At 37.0% G+C, this 27,407-nt stretch overlaps 1 protein-coding gene across 3 annotated transcripts in view; it reads left to right on the forward strand.

The window, feature by feature from the left end:
- Positions 1 to 27,407, forward strand: part of MYO1E (myosin IE) — a 249,712-nt gene that overhangs the window by 18,314 nt on the left and 203,991 nt on the right. The window contains exon 2 of one of the 3 annotated variants that reach the window (XM_056809198.1): positions 7,377 to 7,416. The exons of the other annotated variants lie outside the window; for them this stretch is intronic. Coding sequence (XP_056665176.1) covers positions 7,414 to 7,416 — 3 coding nt within the window. The 5' untranslated portion in view covers positions 7,377 to 7,413. The remainder of the gene's footprint in view (positions 1 to 7,376; positions 7,417 to 27,407) is intronic. 3 annotated transcript variants of the gene reach the window in all.

Consider the following 27,407-nt stretch of genomic DNA (forward strand, 5'->3'; position numbering starts at 1 on the left):
CTAATAGTTCACTTTGTATAGAGACTCAAGGGTTAATGGAATAAAAAAACTGGTTTCCCTAGTGGGAACTAGTTAAACCATCTTTCTAACTGCAAGAAAACCAGAATTTCAAGCTCATAGAGGATGTCTTGGTTGTGTGTGCATGTGTGTCCGTCTTTTTTGAAAACTAATTTCATTATCATGAATGTAGCTATTTCATATTTGCATTTTGACAAGACCTTTTTCAACGAGTGATTCATTTAACAAAGATTTCATTGTGTAGAGAGCCCTGTGTACAGAGCACCTCTTGGGGAAGATATAAAGTTTTGTTGTTGTTCAGTTCATCATGTCTGACTCTTCCTGGTCCCTTTTGGGGTTCTCTTAGCAAAGATTTTAGAGTGCTTTGCCATTTCCTTTTCCAGTTTATTTTACAGATGAGGAAAGTGAGGCAAGCAGGGTTAAGTGATTGCCCAGCATTACACAGCTATCTGAGGGCAGATTTAAACTTGAGTTTTCCTGTCTCTAAGTCCAGCTCTCAATCTCAAGTTTAGCAAAAAGTAATATAACTCGTGTTCATAAGTACTTTCTTCATGATAGCCCATTTTATTCATTCATTCATTTTTTTTAACTCTTACTTTCCATCTTGGAATCAATACTATGCATTGGCTCCAAGGCAGAAGAGTGGTAAGGGCTAGGCAATGGGGGTCAAGTGACTTGCCCAGGGTCACACAGCTGGGAAGTGTCTGAGGTCATATTTGAACCCAGGACCTCCTGTCTCTAGGCCTGGCTCTCAATCCACTGAGCTACCCAGCTGCCCCCTATAGCCCATTTTATGAATGAGAAAATTTTCAGTTCATAGAGATTAAGTGATTTGCCCAGAGTCACACAGCACCAGGACTTGGAATTTTAGGTCTGACTCCAAGGCCAAACCTTTTTCCTATGATACCATTAGATCACAGAGGAATAGTAGTTGGAGAGCAGATCTTGGAACAAGGCAGACCTTCATTGAGTCCTGCTCTGACACATCTGTAACTGTGACCCTAGGTAAATCATTTTACCTTTCCATGTTCTAGACAACCCTGTAAGAATGAGTTACAGTTGGGGCAGCTACATAGACTCAGTGGACTGAGAAGCAGGCCTGGAGACAGAAGGTTCTGGGTTCAAATATGACCTCAGATACTTCCAAGCTGTGTGACCCTGGACAAGTCACTTAACCCCTATTGCCTAGCCCTTACCACTCTTCTGCCTTGAAACCAATACAAAGATGGAAGGTAAGGCTTTTTGTTTTGTTTTAATGAATTGCAGAGAAGATGCTAAATTGATTTCATAGTAGTTTTATCCAATTAAGAGTTCCCTATGCCAATGAAATCATAGGTCCAGTCAGTCCCTCTATATATAGCTGACTGCCTCAGAGTGGTGGCATGAGGTTCCCATAAGTCAAAATACTTGCTAAAAAAATACTTTCTTGAACATTTACTTAAAAGTAGCTTATAAAGTAATGGTTTCCTGTCCAAAATATTGAAAATTCGCAACAGATTTCTTTACCTCAATATATTCAAATGAAATGTGGATAGTGGAGGCTGTTACACTTGCAAGTGTGCCTTGCTTTATGTAATGAATATTTTTGCTTGTTTGTTTGGTTTGATTTGAGTTTAAATTAATAAAACAAGTTTTACACAGTGGAAAGAGTGATTTGAGCCCTGGAACCTTGGTTCAAATTCCACCAGTGTTGCACAGTGGGAAGAGCATTTACTCTCAATTCAGAGCAACATAATACAATGAAAAGAGTACCAAATCCACACAATGAAGTTTTGAGGTGGGGAATGGAAATTGATGAGATGGCTGTCCTGGGCTTCCTCCTCTTTGAATCCTGATTCAAAAACAAAAGCTGTATGGGCAAGTCCTTGAACATCTTTAATTCAGTGAATATGGGTGGTATAAACGTCAGTCTGGACAATTGTAGACCACATTAGTTGGTTTATTTTTTAATTATCTGAACAATGAAATATTTCTTTTTCTTTTTTTCTTAAATCCTTACCTTCTGTCTTAGAATCAATACTGTGTATTGGTTCCAAAGCAGAAGAGTGGTAAGGGCTAGGAAATGGGGGTCAAGTGACTTGCCCAGGGTCACACAGCTGGGAAGTATCTGAGGCCAGATTTGAATCCAGGACTTCCTGTCTCTGAGCCTAGCTCTCAATTCACTGAGTCATCTACCTGCACCCTTAAATATTTCTTAAATTTTATTTTCCCTTTCCTATATGGAAAGATTCTTATTTAGAAATAGTGGGGGGGAGGGGGTTGTGGGAGGGGAAGCTTCCTCTGCCTGGCCTTAACTCAGGATTAAGGAGAGAATTTAGAGTGTTTTTTTTAGACGTTTTTTTCAGCCATATTAAATACTATGCATTTTTAAATGTTTAAGAAGTAGGTTCCCAATCCACATTAAAAACAAAAGAGGAAGATAATCTCTAGCAAAAGTGTTGTGTAGTTGGATGACCTGAATGATGACTCCTGGGATGATTGATTACTCCCACTTTAGGCAATAATATCTCTGTAATCCTCCCTTACCAGAATTAGAATGCTATTGGAAACCTGGAAGTACATTCCAGGAAGTGTGATAAGGTTGGGTTCCAGTACAAAATAATGAAATGCTAAGTGGATAATATCAACCAGGCAGGAGTCAATATGTATCTGGGAGCCTTTAGTCTGAAGGCTGGAAGAGCAAGGTTTAGATTTAATTTAAGAGGTTAGAGATATGACTAACATGGTTTGGGCAGGGAAGAGAAATAGGTCCATTTACTAACTTTTGTAAGGGTAATGTATAGTCCAGTTTCTTGAAATAAAAGGCCCTTTGGTCAGGCAGATCAATCTTTTAAGTTGCATTAGAGAAGTGGCTTTCTCCAAGAAAGTAAGGAAATATTGGGTAGTCAAGAGTGGGGGAAACCCATAACCATATTTTGTGACCCTCCACCATCTATCCTAAAATAACAAAGTCAATTTTGTCTTCAGAGTAGCCTGAGTAGGTCTTATTTCAGGGTACCCCAGCTTTTTTCTCTTGTTTGCTAAAATTCTTTTGACTGCTCGTTTGAGGTGAGAGGAAGCCTTTTATTTGAGAATTGAGATAAAAGATTGACAGCAAATGTTGGTTGGGGTAATATTTCATCCAGCCTGACTGAGTTTGCCTGCCATTTGAGTATAAATGACATATTAGATTCTTGTCTGTTTTGATGGGAGAGGTTAAGAGAGGTTTTAGAGTCAAGAAAGAATGCAGAAAGGAGATAGAGGAAGACAAAACTTACTCATTTTCATGATTTTTCCCTAGGGTGAGTACTATTTGCTTTCATTTAGGTGGAGACATAAAAAAGCATGCCTTGAGATATAATTATCATGCAGCAAGCAAAGGCAGGAAGCTCTATTTGGCATGATTTATGAAGATATATACATGTACGTGTGTTTATTTATAGCAATCTGACTTCCCCAATTCCCAGGGAATTTTAAAATCAAGATACTGCTCTATGTAAAAGCCTCTATATTCCTTAGACATACTTGGAATCATAGATTCAAAACTGAAAAGAAGTAAGCCAGCAAGCATCTATTAAGTACTTAAACTATGTGCCAGTCACAAAAAAAAAAGGTAGAATATAGTCACTGCCAGGAGGAGTTTATAGTCTAATGAGGGGAGATATCATGAAAATAGGTACAAACGAGATACAAGATAAATTGTAATAGAGGGAAACTTTAACATTAAGAAGGATCAGGAAAAGCTTATAGAAGAAGAGATTCTATCTGGAACTCAGAAGAAAATCAGGAAGCAAGGAGGGACAGAATTCAAAATGCCTGGATGGAGTCAGGTGATGAAATATGTTGTTTGAGGAACAGCAAGGAGATGATTATCACTGAATTGCAGAATTTGTGGGGATGAGTAAGGTGTAAGAAGACTGAATAAAGAAAAGTGGGAGTCAGGTTTTGAAAGGTTTTTGACGCCGAACAGAAAGTTTAATATTTGATTCTAGAAGTGACAGAGAAGGAGATACTGGAGTTTATTGAATAGGAAGATGATATGGTCCATCTTGTCTTGCACTTAGAAAGATCGATCAGATAACAGAGTAGAGGAGAATGGTCATTTAGTTCAACTCCTAAATTTTACAGGTGAGGTAACTGAGACCTAGAAAGTGTTAATAATTCCCCCATCATCATGGGGAGGAAAGTGGAAGATTCAGGATTCAGACCTATGTTCTCTCTGCCTCCAAATCCACTATTGTTGCCATTGCACCATGTTTACTTCCTGGTAACCATTGTATGAATGAAAAAGTTTAGAAAATTGAAACAAGTCTGATCATTTTGCTTCCTAAATACTCTGGTTCATTCCCCTTTTGGTGAAGAAAAGCTCAGGGAGGAAAAATAGAAAATTGCTCTGAATGGGCTAGTTTGTAGAGATCTAAATTGAAGATAAATTTCAGAGTGAAATAATCTATACCATTTGAAGCTAAGAAATATTTTTCTAAAAAATCCATAGTGATGAAAGTGAGTCACTTTTTTAATTGTCTTGGGATATTATTCCTTCCTTAACACCTTTCCTTCTTACAGTTCCCACTTGAGAAATTTCCTTTTCTAGGGGAACGCTAGGTGGCTCAGTGGATTGAGAGAGCATCTTCACGAGGTCCTAGATTAAAATCTGAGTGACCCTGGGCAAGTCACTTAACCCCCATTGCTTAGCCCTTACCATTCTTCTGCATTAGGGCCAATATATAGTATTGATTCTAAAATGGAAGGTAAGGGTTTAAAAAAAAAAAGAAAAGAAATTTCTTGCCAATTTCCCATGAACTTTGGACCACATGTTAGAGGATCTAACAGGATACAAAGTGCAATGAAATTTGAATATAATTTCTTTATATAAGCTCTTATAGGAAAAAAAAAAAGGTCTCATTTCCTTAAATAGGTAAGTCAGTCTGAACTCAAATGAAGCCAATGCAGGAAAACTCTGCTGGTCTCAAGGTACAAGAAGTTTTAGCTTAGGCCATCATGAGCTTTCTGAATAGATCCCCTTTACATTGTTGAGCCTCAGATTGCAGCGTGTAACTGCATGATGTCCTAGATACAAAGCACGGGTGATTATGGGTCAACAAATACATATTTTTTTAATATCCAAGAAAAAAGTGAAAAGCAGTAGCATTGACATTCCCACTCCTATTTTCTTTGACTTCTTCCCCAATATCATCAATTGATATGTTCTCTTTGTTCAGTTAGGCTAGTTTATGCCTATTGGTGTCCATCTGGAAATCTTCCTATTCCTGATCACTTGAAGAAGTTGCACATGGAACTTGAGAGTGGTTTGGGGGCAGTTAGGTGGTGCAGTAGATCAAATGCTGAACCTGGATTCAGAAAAACCTAAGTTCAAATTTAGCCTCACTTAGTAGCTTTATGACCTGGGCAAGTCACAACCCTCTTTGCCTCAAAATTTAAACTATTTTTTTTTTAATTAAAAAGGAAGGAAGGAAACATTTGGGGCAGTTAGTAGGTAGCATAATGGATAAAGCACCATATCTGGAGTTAGGTTCTGGTTTCAAATCTAGCCTCATATTTCCTAGCTATGTGACCCTTGGCAAGTCAATACACCAATTTACTATATTGATTCTAAGTCAGAAGGTAAGGGACCACTTATTTGTCTTTGGAATCCTAACATTATCTATACCTATCCATACCTCAGGAACTATATATTTACTCATGTTCCATTCTATAATTCAACATATTCAGAGTTCAGTTTTAACATGCACTGTGTTTGTGTGTAGGTATCCCTTCCATATCACAAATTTCCCCATTGCAATTTCAATATTGCCAGTTGGCATAAGAAATTAAATGGGAATTTGGGGAGTATTTTGTGGAAGCCACAGATGACAAAAGACCAGCAGATGTCGTAGAAAAGGTTTAGAAACTCAGAAATGCATGAAATATATGTATAGTATTGTATAATTTTTATCTTTTAATACCATAGTCATAATTTCCCAAATTTTACAACAAGGTTCTGCAAACACCCCATAAAAGAAATAATTCAGATTTCTCTGGTAATAAAGGAGGGGCAAAAATTATGTAGATTTTCCAGATTACAAAGGTCCCTAACCCCACATTCCTAATCCCCACAATGTAAAAGGGATACCTAATATGTGTATGTGTATGAGTATATACATATATGTGTATATATGAGATAACATATGTATACATTAGAGAATATTGTATACATATGTGAGTATACACATATGAGAGAACACTTAAGATTATATAGTTCAGGGTGTATTTGTTTGGTTTATTGTTGTTGATTTTTTTTTCAGTTAATAAGCATTTATTTTCTCTCCTTTCTACCTGTTTCCCACTGGGAAAAAAAATTCTTCAAACATCCATGGTCAAGCCAAACAAATCCAACATTGGCAATATCCAAAAATATCTCATTCTACAAACTTTTTTTAAAAGCAGCTCACCTGGTTCTGCTCACTTCATTCTGCATCAGCTCATACAAGTCTTCTGTGGTTCCTCAGAAACTGTCCTCATCATTTCTCTTTTTTTTTCAATTTATTAGTAAAGTATTTATTATTTTAAAAAAATTTTTAATTTAAATTAATTTATTTAGTCAATTTATAACATTATTTCTTGGTTACGAGAATAATATTCTTTCCCTCCCTCCCCTTCCAGCCTTCCCATAGCTGAAGCACAATTTCACTGTGTATTACGTAATGTCTTTGATAAAAACCTATTTCCATGTTGTTGGTATTTGCACTAGGATGTTCATTTAGAGTCTACATCCCCAACCATATCCCCTCAACCCATGTATTCAAGCAGTTGTTTTTCTTCTGTGTTTTTACTTCCATGGTTTTTCCTCTGAATGTGGATAGTGTTTTTTCTCGTAGATCCCTCCAAGTTGTTCAGGATCACTGCATTGCCACTAATGCTTCTCATCATTTCTTAACTAAAAATAGTTTTCCATTATATTCATAAAATGTAATTTGTTCAGCCATTCTCCATTTGATAAGTAACTCCTCATTTTCCAGTTCTTTAACACCATGAAAAAAAATGCTTTAAATATTTTTGGGCATATGGATCATTTAAAAATGCTTCTTAATTGATCATTGATCCTTTGCCTTTGGTTAAAATTATTTCATAGCTACCTTATTCATCAAGGTGGCCAATGTCCTATGACTTCTTCCCTTAGAAATCCTCTAGCTGACCTTTTCTTTGGTTGTAGGCATTGCCATCTAATGCTTTTCCCAAAATGAACCTTTCAACTGGATCTGCATATCCTGGATTCTCCTCAGTCTCTCTTTCATCACCTTCTCTCTCCTGACCTTATCTTTAATGTGATTCAAGTGGACTTTTCAACTCATCCTGTGTTTCTTTTCTTTTTGAACCAGCACTTTGTCTTTGAATCTAGCTCACAGAGCTGGGCACATGGTAAGTGCTTAATAAATGTTGATTGATTGGTTGAACTCACCATTTGTTTTTAAAAAACCTCTTGATCCTTCTGCATGTCTCAGGACTGTCTTCTCTTCATTGCTCAGCTAACTGATGCTTATAACACCAGCCCAAAGTTGAATTTTTAGTACATGGGCTCTTTAATTTCTTTGAAACCTGAGAAGCAAACTGTCGCCAAGACACATAAGCCATTGGCTAGAAAGAGAGCTCACTTTACACCCAAGAATGGCAAGAAGCATGTTATTTAATATTTTTTCTGCCCTTTGAAGAAAGATACTAGGTAAATTCAAGTATCATTCAGCACAGCCTTTCTGTCAATTTCCTAACTTCCTTCTATTAATTTCCAAATGGTTATTGGACCTGGAAGTCAGTAACCCACAATTTACTAGTCCCCAAATTCTGTGACATTCTAATAGTGTTCTACACATTTTTAGGCTTGCAATGGGTGTTGACTAGCTGACTCAAATAAGCAGTCTCAACATATCTGGGATGTGATGGAGTGATTTTATATATGACTTGTTTCATTACAAGTTGTGTATGAGGTTGGAGGAGCAGTAAAAGCCCCTGAAGTCATCCTTTACTGATCCTTCTAGAAGCCTCATTTATTAATAGAAAAATTATATAAAATTCTTAAGTGGAATATTTTTAATATATTAATATTATAAAGTCACAAACATAGAGGCTCACTCTCAACTTTGTCAAGAAAATCATTGTGACTTTTGGATAAAATATTAGTGCTAGATTTGATGTTGGAAGGACCTACATCCAAATCCAGACTCTGCTACTTATTACTACTTCTTAGCCATTTGACTTTGTTGGGCATAGTGATTCATGTCTCTGGGCCGCAGTTTCCTCATTTGTAAAATGGAGTTAGACTCGATAATATAAATATATAACCCTGTAATCTCTTGCATTCTTCAAATGTTTTACTAGATAGATGTTTCTGGGTTATGGTTTATGCTTTTTAATTTAATTTATGTCATTCTAATTTCTCCAAATATTCTTGGATTTGCATGAGAGGTTTGCTGTGATTTGATTGATGGCATGCTCATCGAATTTACAGATGACACAAACCTAGGAGGGGAAGCCAAAACATTTGAAGACTTTCAGTAGCCCAAAAGGTGATAGACTAGAATGATGAGCCCCCACCTATAATGATAAAATTAAATTGTTGTTGTTTAGCTGGTTTTAGTCATATCTAACTCTTCGTTGGGCCTTCTTGGGGTTTTTTTAGCAAAGATACTTGAGGGATTTGCCATTTTCTTCTTCATTTTACAGATAAGAAAACTGAGGCCAACAGGGTCAAATGACTTGCCCAGGTTCACATAGGTAGGATGTGTCTGAGGCCAAATTTGAAACCAAGTTCTCCCAACTCTAGTCCTGGCATTCTATCTACTATACTTCCTAGATGTCCCTCTAGCTAAAGAGAGAAGCCTCCAGAGAGAGAGTGGGAAACTGAGGTTTATGCCATGCAAGATTGAAGAAACTGAAGATATTATGCTTAGAGGAGAGAAGACTTCAAGTATCAATCAACAAGTATTTATTAAATGCCTACTATGTGCTAGACACCGGGGATACAAATACAAAGAATTGAACTATCCCTACTCTCATAGACCTTGGACTGTCTTCACAGGTATTTGAAGGGCTTGGCCCCAGAGAACAGAATTAACCTAGGAGCAGTAGGTAGAAGTAGAAGAAAATATAAATGTAAGAGAAAATGTGTGGGATGACTAGATATCTCAGTGGATAGAGAGTCATGCCTGGAGGGAAGGTCCCGGGTTCAAATCTGGGCATAGACACTTCCTAACTATGTCCCTGGGCAAGTCACTTCACCCCAACTGCTTATCCCTCTTCTGTCTTGGAATGAATTCTTAGTATCCATTCTAAGACAGAAGGTAAGAGTCTAAGAGAAAAAAAAACATACTAACAATTATGGCTACCCAAGAGTGAACTGGAATACTTTGGGAGATCATGTGCTCTGTCTGTTTTCTGTATGCTAGCCATCAATATGCTTTATTATTTGTGCTGTCTTCCAGCCTGAATTGATCCCCTCTAAGGAGCTCCCTTGTTGACTTGTTTTCTGTCTTTCAGCTCTGAGACTTCTTGAGTCTATTTTTGCCTTCTTTTGGTAACACTTTAATTACATGTCCAGAATCAGTGCTTAATAAATGCTCGTTGATTTGACTTGACTTCTCTAAGATTGTTCAAAGCTCTAAGTCATGCTTATATGATCTTACTTGCTTTACCTCTCCATAGATCATTGGGATTATAATATTGGCTCATTTCAAAAGGATATAAAAATTCACTGTTGATTGTAAAACACTTGTAAATCAAAAAAGGCTATTAAATACCAAAAGAGTAACAATTATATTAATAATAGTTGTTGGTTTTCCCAATAGTATTTGAGATGTGTGATTCATTCCATATGCTAGCTTCCTCATTGTTCCTATGTTGTATTTTGGTTGTAGCAAGCAGCAAATTCTATGTAGTGGCACTTTATTTCGTGTAGAAAATTTTAGTTTCATTAATTTATGCTCTTGGGTATATTTCTCATTTGATGGGAAGATAAAATTAGCTTTGTTTGACCACATTGGCCACATTATGGAAGGGAAATTTTAGGCAATGTGTTTAAGTGATTTGCTTTAGGATTTAAAGATCTTTATTTCTGAGTTTAGATTTTTACTTCTCCCTAAAATAAGTTTATAAGCAAGATGTTTTAGACTTTGGTGGTTGGAATACTCTTTTACATCTGTTGCCATCGACTGAGGCCCCCATCTTTTGCCAAATGTGAAATTGTAGAATAAAACCAAGCATGTGCTTTACATTAGGTTGAATTATATCTGTTAGAGGTACATGTGTGGAAAAACCCGGAGAGTTCGAATTTGGCAGATATGTGCACTACAGGATAAAAGTACATATTCACCAATGTTTTTCTTTCTTTAAGGAATTCATACTGGGAACTCTTTATTGTGTTTCCTAGAACTTCAACCCTGTGGTGAAATCCTGTTGATATTTGTGTGTGTGTTTATATGTATATGTTCATATAGTATTAAGTGACTATAGTTTTTTTCTTATTTTCAAGGATAACTGTTAATGGAAAAATGGAATCTATTTCATTTTTTTAAAACACTGACATTTTATTTATTAAAACTTCTGAGAATATAGGCTTGCTCAAAATAGTGACCTTCAAGGTAGGACCTAAAAAGTTTCAGGTGGTTCTAGGTACCAAATTTTTGGTGAATAAAAATGCTTCTTCTTGGTTTTTTCCCCTTAAAAATGTCTTTTAAAAAAGACATTTTTCTTAGACATTTAAAAGCACCCAAATGAACCTTTAAAGGATAAAACTATGGACTAGACATTTACCCAAACAAAAGTTCCAATATTTTTCTTTTCTTTCTATGATACTGCCATTTAATTCAAGAGTTGCCTGGCTAAGGAATGGATCCAAGTTGCCTTGTGTCCTATCAAAATGCTTCTTAAATTCCCAGGTCTGGAGAAAACTTGTACAAAAGAAAGATTGTTTTGACAAGCCTACAACTAAATTGAGGCAATCAACACAGCTTTTAATCTAGTATCATTGTAGAATGGTAACACTTTGCAGGACTGGTATGTTGTTTCAAATGATTAATGTGTTGTTACCTTTGTTGGGATTTATTGACCAATAAATGATAAGTGTAACTATCAATGTGTTTCTCCAAGGCACAATAAACAGTTGAGTTTAAATATTGTTATAGTGTAATTACTGAGGCACTTTATAGGTAGAAAGAAGTCTCTGATATTGAAAAGAAACCTGGAAACAGGACTAGTATAATACTTTGGTGGAGAGTCCCTTAGAGATAATCTTCCTTTATTATGAACACTGGCATATGGACATGATTCAGACGATAGGACTGGAGTCAATCTCTTTTTTTAACCACATGACTTTCATTCAATAATGAAAATGTTTCCACTTCAGAATACATATATATTCTTTGAAAAACTATTATAGGGCAACTAGGTAGCTCAGGCGATTGAAAGCCAGGCCTAGAGAGATGGGGAATCCTGGTTTCAAATTTGGTCTCAGACACATCTTAGCTGTGTGACCCTGGGCAAGTCATTTAACTTCCACTGCTTAAGACTTACCACTCTTATGCTGGAGGGGATGTGGCAAAGTAGGGACATTAATTCATTGCTGGTGGAGTTGTGAATTGATCCAACCATTCTGGAGGGCAATTTAGAACTATGGCCAAAGGGCAATAAAAGACTGTCTGCCCTTTGATCCAGCAATAGCACTGCTGGGTTTGTACCCCAAAGAGATAATAAGGAAAAAGACTTGTACAAGAATATTCATAGCTGTGCTCTTTGTGGTGGCCAAAATTTGGAAAATGAGAGGATGCCCTTCAATTGGGGAATGGCTGAACAAATTGTGGTATATGTTAGTGATGGAATACTATTGTGCTAAAAGGAATAATAAAGTGGAGGAATTCCATGGAGACTGGAACAACCTCCAGGAAGTGATGCAGAACAAGAGGAGCAGAACCAGGAAAACATTGTACACAGAGACTAATACACTATGGTACTATCAAAGGTAATGGACTTCTCCATTAGGGTCAATGCAATGTCCCAGAACAATCTGCAGGGATCTAAAAAACACTATCCACAAGCAGAGGATAAACTGTGGGAGTAAAAACACTGATGAAAAGCAACTGCTTGACTACAGGGGTGGAGGGGATATGACTGAGGAGAGACTAAATGAACACTCTAATGCAAATACCAACAACATGGAAATGGGTTTGAATCAAGGACACATGTGATACCCAGTGGAATTGTGCATGGGCTATGGGAGAGGTGGTGGGAGGGGGGGAGGGAAGAAAAGAAAATGATCTTTGTTTCCAATGAATAATGTTTGGAAATGACCAAATAAAATAATGTTAAAATTAAAAAAAAAAAGACTTACCACTCCTGCCTTCAAACCAATAAGGGTTTTTTTTTTTAATTATTAAGTTTAAAATGCTACAAATAAAGAAAAATAATGTCATTCTCATTTATATAAGGTAGGATCTCAACCCAGGCTTCCTAATGCCAAGTTCACATTCTCTGTACTATATAATTCACTGCATCTACATCATATTCAGTCCCAGAAGACATAGCACAATATAATGGGAAAATACAATAAGAGTCATAGGCAAAAGATTATACTAGTTAAAAGAAAGGCAACACTACTTCCTGCAGGGACTATTTTATGGGCAAGACATCATATGAACTGTGCTTGGAAGATAAGCTGAAATTGGACAGGGAACATTTAATGAGATTGCTATTTTTACCTAGTTAATCTTCTCACCAATCCTGAGTAACTTTCTGTTAGTGGGGTATACTTAGATGCTTTTAAAGTAGTCTCAATCTCTCCTTCCACATTTTCCTTGATTCCACTGGCTCCTGGGTACCAAAGGAAAGCCCAAAGAGATGGGCTATATATGCTTGTGCTATTAATTGGAGAACAGGTTGCAAATAAGCTTTTTTTCTTATTAAGACAAAAAGGGGTGGGGGACTATTTCAATACAATTTATTTTTTTGAAAAAGAGAAAACTTGTACAAGTTTAAATATGAAAGGTTGTTTGTTTTTTTCAAATTTACATCTGATCCTCAGTGATCCAAGGCTCAGGTCTGGGGACAAGATTTTGGAAGTAGCACAAAATTTGGAATCCTGGTACACAGTAATTTCCCAGTTATTGTACATGCTTAGTCCTTGCAAAAATATTCCATATTTCATAGATTCAAAGTATCCTGAGGTTAGAAGATATCTCTTAGAAGTCTTCTGGTTGTTTCCTGCCAAATGATTAAATCATTTAAATTTCACCTTAAATCAGTACATTTATCATTTGGAACTCTGAATTCAAAGGTGTGTAAAAATAAGATAGTGAAAGATGCTTATTAATATTATCTGGTATCCGTTTTTGGTACCAGTAGAAGTCAATGCTGTCCTGTTTTTATGAGAATCAATTCCAGTATTTTGGTTTTTTTTTTAATTCTAGAGAAATACTTTTGAGTCACTTCAAACCATGCGGAATATCTATTACAGCTAAGGAATTTGTTGTGGCTTTCTTTGATTGTGGTTTCAGTCTCTGGTATATGTATTAACTTATCTACACAGAGCAGATGGACCTGTGCTCAGAACAAAGAGGATTTAATTTTTACATAGTTGGCATTAGTTAATGTCATCTTAGGACATGATCTGTTGACACTGGTAACTTTGAATACTAAAGAAATATTTTGTAGTTGCTCTTTAAATATTGAAATTCAATTCATTTTTCCTTTCTTGTCTTGAAGAAGTTTGATTTCCTCTGCACCCCATTTTTTTAGGAGACTTTCCTATTGGTAACTTATTAATCATCATTCTAGTGTTTTAATGTTTGAAATACCTGTCCACCCTGTCCATGGGGATTAGTTCTCTGTCTATAATCGGCAGAGGGTTCTGGAAAATGGGAATAGTTGTGGCTTGCTCTCTCACAGCCTTTCAGAAACAATCAAAAAGCAGTGGTTATTAAGGAAGTTTGCTTGTCCAGGATTTGACAGTTACCAGTTGTCAAATAGCAGTTTCCATATCAAACCATGTGATATCATGAACTTGGAAGGAATAAGATTGTGGGAAAGTTTAGGGGCTGGGGGTTTTGTTTTTTGTTTTTTTCTCAATGGTTTTCAGAAAGCCTGGAATGTCCTTTAAAAGTTTTCCTTGCAGCTCAGTGAGCTTTGAACATATTTCAGGATCTGTCCAACTTTGGGGCTGGTCTGAATATTTACATGCTGAGTGCTGTAGATGTTTTTCTCATAGTTTGTACTCAGTTTCTTATTTGGGCAATTAATCAAATAGGACAGTCAAGTCAACAAGCATTTATTAAGTACCTACTATATATCTGGCACTGTGCAAAGCACTGGAGATACAAAACAGCCCCTGCTCTCAAGGAACTCAACGTCCAAGAACCTACTTGTAGGTAGAACTCTGGCCCTCAAACTATTTCTGACCCCTTCCACTTACTGGATGAATAACTCTGGAAAGTTTCCCTTATGTTTGTGTTTTTGCTTCCTCTAGCTCTAAGAAATCTCTTAGTGGTATCAACAACCCACTGCCCTATTTCACAGCTACATTGTAGGTAGATGTTTGCTTTCTGAAGTCTGCATGGCATGGAGGAGGACTGGATTCAGGGTCAAGGGATCCTAGTTATATTCCCAACTCTACAACTTTATTATCCATTTGATCTTTGGGCCTATCACTTGACCACTCACCTTGGATTCCTCATAAATAAAATGAGAGGTTTAGATGAAATGGCTACTGTAGTCAGGTCTAGTATGGTTTGTGAAACTTAAGTGGTAAAGCTCTCTCTCTTTTTTTTCATCTCAAGCTTTGTTTTATTTTTGGTCTCCTCCAACAAATGGTATTTTTTTACAGCCTGGGGACCACATTAATACATATTTTCAAGAGACAGATCTACAAATGGCTAGATTACTCTATCCAAGTGGAGAGAGCAAAGAAGCAAAATTCTACATACGGTCCACAGTATTAGACATAAATGTACTTGTCAGTTTCTCCAACTAGTTCAATAATTATATGTATACATTTATGTTTATTCTGTAGCCTATATTAAATTTTTTTCCGAAACCTTTCCCTTCTATCTTAGAATTGATACTAAGTATCTGTCCCCAGGCAGAAGAGGTGTGAGGGCTAGGCAACTGAAGTTAAGTGACTTGCCCACGGTCACACAGCTTGGGAATGTCTGAGGCTACTTTGAACCCAGGACATTCCATCGCCAGGTCTGGATAGGAGTCACCTAACTGTCCCTGCTGCCATTTAATTATAAACTCAATGAGGCCAGAGATGAGTTATATATTCTAATTACTTTATAACTTCACACAGGCTTTATACTATGGATCTGCACATAATACGTCCTTGAATAACCTACCCCTTTGCAGATAGACATGGCCTTCTTTAGCCTTCCCTGTCTACCTAGCATCATTCTGGTTTCCATTCCACTGACCAAGATGCCCTCCCAGGTTAAGCTCATCACCCCTAATTTCTTCCCATACTTGTAAATTTAAGCCTTGATTGGCACCACCTCCCTAGCTTCCTCTCCCCTCTAATTGGAGGGCTAGGGGGTGGAGTACCAAATAAATGCCTTCTTTTATAGAAGACTGACAGCTCTGCTCCTTCTACTGCTCCAGGTGCTTTCAGTACCAACTTCCTTTCCCCACTTCTTTCTTGTGTCTATTTGGGTATTGCCCTCCCCCCCATTAGATCGTGAGCTCCTTGAGGGCAGGGACTATCTTTTTTATTAAATTGTGTCCCCAGTGCTTTGCACAGTGTCTGGCACACTGTAGGCAGTTAACAAATGTTTATTGGATTAGATTAGAATAACTCATATTTAGTTTGCTTTATATGTCTTCCCCTTCAGCAACCAAGAGGCAGCTAGGAGGTGGCTCTGTGGATAGAGCCCTCAGCCTGGAGTCAGGAAGACCTGAATTCAAATCCTGATTCAGATTATCACTAGCTGTGTGACCCTGGACAAGTCACTTAACCTCTATTTGCTTTAATCCACTGGAAAAGGAAATGGCAAACCCACTCCAGGATCTTTGCCAAGGAAACCTCCTCACAGACTCACAAAGAGTTGGACATGACTAAATAACAGAAACCAAAAGGAAAAACAAACTTTCCCCAATACACTTGGAAGCCATATTCCTGGGATTATAGATTTAAAGGAAAATGGCAAATCACTCTAATTTCTTTGCCAAGAGAACTCCAAATGGGGTCACAAAGAGTCAAACATAACTGAAAAATGACCAAACCACAAGTAGATATAAAGCTCTAAAGAACCTAAGACCCTTTTAATCAAACTGACATTTTATAATTGGGAAAATGAAGCTTAAAGAAGTTAATTAACTTTCCGTGGTCACACAAATACTGGCAGAGTTGGGATTTAAATGCAGGTTCTTTGGCTACTCATGTTTTATAAAGGAAAGAGATAAATGGAAACAGGGAAGTGATCTGCAAAAGACAGATCTGTAAGTTAACAACTTGCACTCTGAACCAAAGAATCAGGCTTGCTTATCAGATCATAAAGAAGATAACTTATTAGTAATTTCTCTTAAGACAACTATTACTAGAATTGGAAAATATAGATCCTAAAGGTAGGTTAAAGACTTCCACAAAGAAATGGAAAAGACTGTATGAGAGTTTAAAATTCCTTTTTTTTAATTAAAGCTCAGCTATAAAAACAATTAATAAAATGTAGCAGTGCATTTCATCAATAGAAGAGTGTGCATGAAATTAATGATGGGATGATAGAATCATAAATTTACCATGAAAAAGTTCTTCAGTCTAAGCATTTTAAAGCCAACAATTCAGTTCATATTTCTTGATGGAAGTGACATTGAAAAATATGCTGTGATTTTGGAAGCGTGAGCCAATCTATTAAGGCTGCCCAGTGTTCTGTGTTCTGTGGTTGAATTTTCCAGAGGAAGAGAGAATCATTTGTGAACGAATAGAAATAAAGTAATAGCTCCTATTTATGTAGGAAAAAAATTATGGTTAAGAAGCTCTTGACAGACATGAATTAATTTGATCTCAATGAAATTTACTGAGTTGCCAGGGTCAGCTAGTTGGTTCAGTGGATAGAGAGCCAGGCCTGAAGAGGGGAGGTCTTGGGTTCAAATATGAATTCAGACACTTTATAGCTGAGCCTAGGCAAGTCACTTAACCCTTATTGCCTAATCCTTACCATTCTTCTGCCTTAAAATCTATTTATAGGAGAAAGAAAGAAGAGAGAGAGAGTCTTGGAGGTCATCGTCATTAGTGTTCTCATCTAAAAAAAAGATTTAGACAAACAACTTTAAAGGTCTCTTCTAGTTCTAAAACTATAATCCCATAGCTCCTAATTTTTATAAAGTGAAGCAACTACCTCTTAGCTGTTTGGGAAGATTGTACTATTGTTTCCTTGACCATAGTCACCTACCTATTTACATTATTTTTCTATATTTGTAGCACAGACAATTGGTCCTCCTAGTTCAGTTCTCGATTTGCCTTTGCTTATATAGTTCTACTATCTGTTGAAGAAACATGAGAAACATGAAACAATAATAATAATAATGAGTAGCTAGGTGATTCAGTGGATAGAGTATCAGGCCTGAAGATAGGAGCTCCTGTGTTCCAATCCAGCCTCAGACTCTTCCTAAGTGTGTTACCCTGGGCAAGTCACTTAAGTCCATTTGTCTAGCCCTTATAGCTTGTTTGCCTTGAAGCCAAAATTAGGATCATTTCCAAGACAGAAGGTAAAAATTAAAAAACAAAAAAAAACAACTAATATCTTGGATCTGTTTGAGTTCTTGACAGAAGCTCCCTCAATTCTTTGTAAGTAGAGAACTGAAGAGGTTTAAAGAGATGAATAAAAGTTATAGCAAAAGATTGTGCTAGTTAAAAGAAAGGAGACATTCTCTAACTCTAACCCTAACCCAGAAGAAAATGCTGAGTTACTATATCATTCATCTCAATTGAAAGGATTTGGTAAACGTAATTCTATAGGTAAATCACCCATATTTATTTTTAAGGATTTTGCTATTGGGCATTTGGAAACACAGAACAATATAGAACCAGGAACCAATGTTTTAAAGACTGTTACATCTAGTCAATGATTTATCAATTCCGATGTGTACAGTGCAAAGAATGCTGCTAGTTTTGGTATCACAAGTCCTGAGTTTGACCCCAGCTCTACCATTGACTTTCAGCCAGGTATTTCACCTCATTTGTAAAATGAGATAGCTCCTATGGCCCTTTCCAGCATCTGTGGTCTTCATGTAGAACCACAGTTTACTGGTACCATCCAACAAGAATTTGACTTCCCGACCTGCAAATCAGTAAGTCAGAAAGCATTTATTAAGTGATTTTCATTAACCTGGAATGGTGGGATAGGACATGGGATATTAAAGAAAAACAAGCACAATTCCTGCCTGTAAGGCATTGGAGAGATAACATATGCAATGAATGTATAAAGGTTGGAACACATTAAAAGCTGTGGAACCCAGGAAAAGCTCCCTGGAAGAGGGGGGCAGAGCTGATTGTTGAAGGAAGCCAGGCCATTCTAGAAGATATGAGGGGTCACGGAGCATTCCATCTATAGAGGGTAGTCAGAGCAAAGACACAGAAATAAGAGATAGATTCATTCCTATAATATTCTCAGCATTGGATATCTTGAGATGAGAAGGGAAAAGTTAAATTAAGTAAAGTTACTGAAGTAGAGCTTAAAACCAGAACAATAGAAAAAATTCCACTCTATAACCTTTCTTTCTAAAAAAGCTTAAATTGCTCAAAATGAATTACAATTAACATTTTATAATTTCTTTCTAAAGGAAGCATCTTGTGGTTATACTTCCTTTATTATTATCTTAGTAAGTCAGATTCTCTCCAATACTTGTTACCTCCAAACAGAATCTACATGTTAGAGGAGGCATTTAACTACACTGTGAGTGTTCATGGAGTACTACTGTGTACAAATCATCAGGAAAATTTAAAAATTGGGTGGTAAGAAGAATCCTTTTTAAAAGTTTACATGCACATGTTTTAAAGCCCCCCCAATGTTTAAGTCACAATGTTCAAAACTGCTAGTGTATATATGTATAGAGAGCACATCCATATGGTAAGGGACCTTATGTTACATTAGTTGCATGAGAACCAATAGGCTTATTCTTTTGTTCATGTCCCAGAATAGAGACCATCCTGTTGCTCACTAAGTGCCAAGTAAATCAGAAATGGTAGAGGCAAATAAGGGAATGTGGCATTCTTGATTGCTCATTTAAATGATGTCTTTACCCTAAGTCTACTGAGCCTGAGAACCTACCTCTTCAGCAAAAAGTTAAAGTCTGGAACATAACTACAGGCCCCTTTTGAAGTAATAATATTTGGCCAAAGAATTATGTTTTTTCCTCCAGTTGACCTTCCACAGAAAATGATAGTAAGATCTAAGAGTTAAAATCAACCTTGTTATTGTTTAGTTGTGTCCAAGTCTTTGTGATATGTTTTGGAGAGTTTTCTTATCAAACACTGGAATGGTTTGCCACTCTCTTCTCCAGCTCATTTTACAGATGAAGAAACTGAGGCAAACAGGTCAGAGAATTGCCTCCTCATACAGCTATTAAGTGTCTGAGGTCAAATTTGAACTCAGGTGTTCCTGATTTTGAGCCACTGTGCTACCTAGCTGCTAAAATCAGCCTCAGAGAGTCACTCATTCAACTTCTTGCCTAATGTAGGAACTCTAGAATATCCTTAGATTGTGACTGTTCACGATATTTGAATATTTGTCATTGCTGAGTGCTCTCTACTTCTCTAATCAGTCAGGCAATAAATCCATTCCATTTAGGGGCAAGCACTATTTGTTTTGTTGTCATCTTCATGATCAGGAGGCAAGAGATTGATTATACACTTTGGTTTTTGTGGTCTTCAAACTATGTGCACACCTACACACACACAATTGAGCCTATAACCTACACAAATCTCTCAATACATATTTACACAATCAAGCAAAACAGAGTCCTACATGAGCCATGTCTGAAAATGTATGTCTCTTTGCATTTTAATTTTTTCACATCTGTGTCAGGAGGAGAGAAGTGTGTCATTTTCATTCTTTTGTACTCTTAGTTTATCATGGCTTCCAAAAGCTTTTTGTGAGAAAGCTTTTCCTTACATTGAGACCAACTTATATAACCTACATCCAGAATAAGTGCAATTCTTCTTTCAGATAATAGGTCTTCAGTCAGGTATCAGCAGTCACAGCTCTCGTGCCTACTCTCTGCCAAATTAAAAAGTATTTTGAGTTCCTTTAACCGTCCTTTATGATCTGCTTTCCACACTACTCACTCACCATTTGGATGCTCTCCAGTTTGTTAATGGCTCTTTTAAAAGTTTTGGCACCCAGAAGAGAATGAAATACTCCAGATGTTATTTGGCTAATGAAATATTCAATGGGACTGTTGCTTCCCTTATACTAAATTTATAACAAAGTTGCATTAGGTTTGGGGGGGGGGTATAGTTATAGCATACTATATATTGAGCTTTTATATCAACCAAAATCTTCACGTGTTTTTCACATAATCTGTTATGAAGTCAGGACTCTTCACTCCTTTACTTAAGGAGATTGATATTTTCCATGTATGTACACCTTTATTGTTATTAAATGTTCTTGCCTTAGTTTGGGTCCATTAACTCAGATCCTTTTGGATCCTGGCTCCATCATCCATCTGTCCCTCCCCATATTGGGTCATCCATACATTTGGCATTGGAATACTGCAGGAAGTAGGGAGAGATCATTTTTGGCTGAGATTATCTGAAAAGAATTATCATTTGAATTGCAAATGGAGATGGAGAAAAGAAAGCGAACCAAGGTAAAATAGTAAAGATGTAAGACTTGTTATGGACAATAGTAATTAAACCATCTTGACTAGAGCATGATGTTGACTTTGGTAGCAGCAGGAGATAAGACTGGAAAGGTAAATTAAGGCCAGATTTTAAAGGACTTTAAATGCCAGCCTAAGGAGTTTGTATTATGTGAAGCATGAACTAATGTTAGCTTCAAACATGTATTACCTGTTGACTATGTGTAAGGAAGGAACTGATAGTTTTTTGGGGGTGCAAAGACAAAAAAGAAGTCTATTCTGTTCTCAAGGAGTTTTCATTCTAAGATAAAAAACATGTTCAGATAAGTAGGCATAAGGTAAATTGAGATGGGATGGCATCAAGAATGTCTGCAAGGCAGTAGCTTCTAAGCTGGCAAGATTCTGCAAGGTAGAAAAGACAAAGAAATGCATTCTGGGTAGGGGAGGATATCTTATTGAAATGTGCTTAATGGAGATAGGGAATCAAATGTCAAGTCTGGTAAACCATTTCATTGGTGTAGACTATATGAAGAGGAGTAAGATGATGAAAGTCTGGGTGTGAAATGATATAAAATAAGCTTCTCAAAATGACCTAATTTCAAGGGACTTCATTTTTAAAAAGAGAAGTAAGAGCAATGACTCATCTCATCATAGATGGTCCTACTTTCGGTTCCTTGGCTAACGTGGATGTAAGTGCATGGTTGATCTCCAGTTTGTGTCTTCCTAGATTTTGTCCACTGTCAAGGGATCTTCCTGATCTCCTTCCTACCAGTCAGACATTAAGGTTTTTTTTTTTTTTTTTATCAATTCCATCTTTGCTAGAATCTAAACAAATAGCATCTGTAACGTTTTCATCTAGGATGATGGAAATATGGCTTCTGGTAGGACAGTATTTACTGGTCTATGTGGACCACAAAATTCCAATCCACAAGCAAAGTGAAGCAGAGCCCAAGGAACCCTAAGCAATTAGGGACCCTGGTCCCTAAGCAATTGGATCCAAGACCTTCCTCACTGCCAAGGATCCTTCTGCTTTATCTCGATTGTTTTTTTACACACTGTGGGAGAATGAAATAGAATGAAGCATTACAATTCATTGATAGTCAGTTCCCTAAGTAGGGGAAATCTCATCATTGGCTAAAGGAAATGTCCATCAAACACTACTGTTTGGTCAAGGTCAGTGTATGACTCTGGGACTTTCCACAATCAATTATGAACATTAGGCATAAAAGAACAAAAAAACAGGGAAATTTTTTTTTTCATTATTCTCAAAGAAATGGGGATGGAGGGAGGTAATGCTACTGTAGCAGATGTCTATCTCATTAACACAAATTAATATAGGCCTAGCAAATAAAACACAAATCTAGAAAGTATAAATCCTATCCTATAAACCAATCATAAATAGTATAATCCAGAATGGGTTAATTAATTGTAGATTACATAATTCCTATTCTAATATATTAACTAAATCAAGCTACTTAATTCACTAATACAGTCATTGATACTCAATGAATCACAATAAGCTGAATAAATACTGATTAAAGTGAGTAGAGGTAGCAAAATTATTCTCACATCAAGGGTCTCCTATGCCTATCCAAGCAAGTAACCAGATATTTGAACCAATGTAGAACACTTGTAATGCTCTCTATCCATGTAGGTCAGCTAGTCTAAAACTGGCACGAGTCTGGGAGGCAGAAAATCTGAGTTTGAATCCAGGCTCTCCTATTTGGGATCTTGTGTGAGCTAGTCAATAAGCAGATCATTTCAGCACTCTGGGTCTGTTTCTTTATCTGGAAAATATGTGGGTTGGACTAGCTCATTAAGTAAGGTCTCTTTCAGATCTACAGCCCTATGAAAATAAGATGTCTAGCCACCTTGAGTAACTTGTACTTTCTGTACTATAAAAAGGAGGGAAACTGCCTTCTGGCCTGTCATCATGGAAATGATCCCAGCCTGCTTTGTGAAGGTCCTTGGATCCTTGCCTTCATCTCACATTCTTTTCTCCTTTGATCCTACTTGGTAGCTGTGATATCAGTTTGGGATTTGCCACAAGCATTTTATTTGACCCTGAGACTCAAGTTTATAATTCTGTGTGTTTCCCTCCTTTTCTTCCTTCTAAATTTCTTTAAATTAGGACTTCTTAACCCATGGTCCACAAACTTTAAAAAAAAAAAAGAATTTGGAAACTTTCGATATAATCGGTTTTCTTTGTAATTTTATGTTGCTATTGTTTAGTCATTTTGCAGATGTGTGTGATTCTTCTTGACCCCATTTGGAGTTTTCTTGGCAAAGATACTGGAGTGGCTCACCAGTTCCTTCTCCAGCTTATTTTACAGTTGAGGAAACTGAGGCAAAGAAGGTTAAGTGACTCACCAAGTATAATAAAGCAAGAAACTATCTGAAGCCAGATTTGAACACATGAAGATGAGTTCCTGACTCCAGGCCTGGCAATCTGTCCACTGTGTTGCTATTTCTATCTCCAGGGTGTCCTCGTTTTATAGATTTGGAATGGAGGCAATTAGGAGTTAGTGATTTACCCAGAGTCACACAGCTAGTAAGTGTCTGAGGCCAGACTTGGTGTCATGAAGATGAGTCTTCCTGCTTTCTCTTCCTGCACTCCCTAGCTGCCCTCTATCTTGGGAAATTTGTTTTTAAAAGGAGTATTCCTAGAAGGGCTTCCAGGCTTCACCAAACTTTGAAAAAAGATGTCAGTGACAAAAAAGGTTAAGGAAGCCTCTTTTAAAGCTTCCCATCTTTGATATACATTATTGCTAAAAAAATTACAATATTGATAAAAAATGATTTATTTTACAGGCAGCATGGCATAGTGTGGTTAGGACATTGGACTGGACTTAGAGGCAGGAAGACCTGAGTTCAAATGTGGCTTCTGTCCTTTAGTAGCTGTGTGACCCTCAGCAAGTAGGTCTGCCTCAGTTTCCTCTACTATAAAATGAGAATAGTAATAATAATAGCATCTACCTCTCAGGAGGATCAATAGTGTGAGGATCAATAAGATAACAATATTTGTAAAGTACCTAACACTATGCTTAGCATATAGTACTAAATGCTGGTTTCCTTCCCTCCGCCTGTGACATACAAAACTGATTTTTAAAAATGATTTACTTTAAAGGCAGCATGGCATAACTGACACAGGGCCCTGGGTTTGGAATCAAGAAGTTCTGGGTTCAGATCTCACTAGCTAAGTGACCCTGGGCAAATCACTTAAATCTTCTTGTGCCTCCCTTCATTTTATCCTTGAGGAAACTGAGGCACAAGGAGACTCAAGCATAAAATGAAAGGTTAGACTCAGTGACCTATAGGGTCCCTTCCAGCTCCAAATCCATAATCCAGTGATTTTTTTTTCCTCCTACATCTAAGCCAGGTTTTAGAATCTCTACTTCTGGGCTGCTGCTACTATTTATTCTAATCTCCTGCCTGGAGAACCGTAAGACAATTTGGGGCATTTAAGAAAAATTCTCACTATCCTCAGCCTTCAAAGATATTTGCATTAATGCTAGCCTCTTATTATTTCATTTGCCCCAGTTTTAGAACATTATTCAGTGACGACAAAAATGAGACTTGAAAATCTTGCTCCAAATTTACATAGCCTGCCATGTAGAAGGAAATTATGTAGACACCTCATAAAGTAGTTTATGTAAGTGGAAGGACAGGTGCTCTATGTAGATGGAGTCAAGTCATTTGAAATTTTCCCTTATTTTCTGCTGAAGATCACTAACTATCCATAGGCTGTTCAAGATGGGATCAGGAATAAAAGAGGATAAACAACAAGGAAAAATATGCAAAAATTCTTGAGGAAAACTTGCTGCCACTTTTTCTACTCTGCCATTCCTTTTCTTCCTTTCTTCTGACCCATCTCAGGGAGAGGAAGCTTGACTACCAATTCTTTTGGCTGTTGTTGGCATAAAATAATTAGAATTTGGCCACCCGACAGAATAACAAATCTTACTCTTTCCTTTGTATGTAATAAAGTGCCATTAAGAGCCTTTTCCAACAGGGGTGAAAAAAATGGCACCCACTCCCCTGAGTTTTATGAGAGCCAAGTAGACATTGACAAGAATCCAGCCTGCAATGGACTTGACCTCATACCCAAAGAACACAGGACTTTTGACTGTTTTAGGGCTGCCTATGAGGACTGAGAGGCTAAATTCTTAAGCTAGTGAGAACTTGTTGGAGCTCTTTAATAAGAACTGCTTGTATTCTTTTCTTCTTCTCTCTTTTTTGACATATGTTTGTTCCCCTCTGGTCTCTCACTCTGCTAGGAATCGAACAAAATGAACTGGATAGCCTCACGTACACAGTTTTAACACATTCTTTAAAGAATAATGGCCTGATATCCTACAGGATGAAATGTATCCTCACCAATCTACCAAGTTACTCCAGGGAAGGGACTCTTCTGGGCCTTGATCTATTTTTATTTTAATAAAAAGAAAACTGTCATGAGAAACATTTAGTAGGATGTCTTCTTAAAGACTAGAAGTCTTTGGATTGGGTTTGTAAAAGCTTCTAAAGAAAAACCAAGGCCTTTCTCCTATGGGTAAAATTCAGAATTTGAGATCACTTAGAAAGACAGCAGTCGCTGGTTTTACTTCACATTCTCTCTAAAGAAAAGGCTTAAGAAAATTACTACAAATGATTTAGGCAGTAGGTGGGAGGGGTTTTGAAGGTCCATTTTATTTATTTCTTGCTAGATAGAGGTTTAGTTCCCCCCGTCATGAAATTTAATGCTAAAAGAGACACACTAAAGGATCCTCTCTTCCAATCCCTTCATTTTACAAGTGAGGAAGCTCAAACCCCAAAAAGTAACTTGCTGATCATCACACAAGTATTCAAAATCATGGATAGGATTCAAATGTAAGCCTTCTGGTAACAAATCCAGCAAAATTTATATAGGAATTTTAGCTTTTCTAAGTGCCATTTGTCAATTCACTTAATCCTTTATGTGCCCCAGTGAGAAAATATAGGCCAGATTTTTTATTATCATCTTTATTTTATAAATGGGAAAATTGAGGTACAGAAAGCACAAATAGCTTTTTTCTAAGGTCATGCAGCTAGAAAGTCTCAAAACCAGCCCTGGACAGAACCCAGGCCTCCCCAAACTTGGTCTTGTGTTTTCTCCTCCCATAATAATCAGCTTTCAATTTAGTACTCAATGTCCACAGTGGGTAATTTTAAATTTATGAACAAAAATCACTGAACCCGTGTGTGTGTGTGTGTGTGTGTGTGTGTGTGTGTGTGTGTGTGTGTGTGTGTGTGTGTTGGCCATGGTTGAGCTGGCAGCAGGATGCCTCTGTCTGACTCCTGGGGCACAGCAAGTTGAACTGCTCTGGTTAGTCTGGGTGTAACCCAGCTATTATGGCTTCTGCTGGGTTTCTAATACACAAGAACAATTAAGGCAGTGGCATAATTTAGTGTGGGACAGAGAGTCCAAAGCCCAAAATATACTCCTTGCTTCCTACTTTTAGAATTTGTAACAATTCCCTCTCCATCCAGCCCCCTCTTTAGACATAAACACAGGAGCATTTTTTTAAAAATTCTTTTGGCTCTTTTCTCCCATTTTTTTCTTGTAAGTAGGGGAAGTTTGGTTCAGGAGACTAGAGTGAAGTAAGTACACCAAGCTCAATAAGATCAGGGCCAAGGACCTGTCAAACCTCACATCTCCACCATCACCCAACTTGGTACTCTGTATCCAATATAGGCTTTAATAAATGGTAGTTGAATTTGAATCTGAAATAAAAATAATTCTTTCCTATAGATAAAATAGGGACTCTTGAGGCCTTTAAATATATAATTCTGAAACAAAAACAAATAAACCAACCATGACTTGACCTTTTGGGTCATGTGTTAACATTTCCAATATTAGTTGGGATTTCACTAATTCAGAAATGATGAATATTGAGATCACCATTCTTTCCCCACCCCCCCTTTTTTTAAGACCAGAGTTCTTACCCTGGATTTCATGAACTTAAAAACATTTTTTTAAATTTTATTTCAATATATGATGAGTTCCATTTGAAGTCCTTTATGTTTTATACATTTAAAAAACATTCTGAGGAGTCCAAAGACTGCCATGTGTCCATGACACAAAGAGATTAAAAACCCCTGATATTGGTAATGGCTAAAGTTTTTTTTAAACTATTCATTCTTTCTGAGGAAAGGACTTACTGAAAAAAATTATTATAAATTTTTAGAGAATGTTTAAAGTCCATAAGAAAACAAATTCTTATGAGCACCCTTAAGAACTTCAGAAAAATCAGTTCATATAGAAGTAATTGACATACTGATTAGGAATTCTTATCCATTAAAACTTTTTTCATACATTTCCTCTGCTAGACAATATAGTGCCAATTTAAATATATTATTATTTTTTTTTAATCTGAAGACCCTAAGAATTGCCTTATTCAATCTCCTCATTTTCCAAGTGAGGAAGTGTGGCCTATGGAGGTTAAGTGGCATGTTGGTAAACCTATGGCACACATGGGGAGGCTGCCCCACTTCCCCCTCTTCCACTCCCACCTGAGGACATTCTTCACATCACTCATCCCTCTGCCCTGCAGCCTAATGGG

This window comes from Monodelphis domestica, chromosome 1 (assembly GCF_027887165.1).
Source record: "Monodelphis domestica isolate mMonDom1 chromosome 1, mMonDom1.pri, whole genome shotgun sequence".
Taxonomy (NCBI): domain Eukaryota; kingdom Metazoa; phylum Chordata; class Mammalia; order Didelphimorphia; family Didelphidae; genus Monodelphis; species Monodelphis domestica.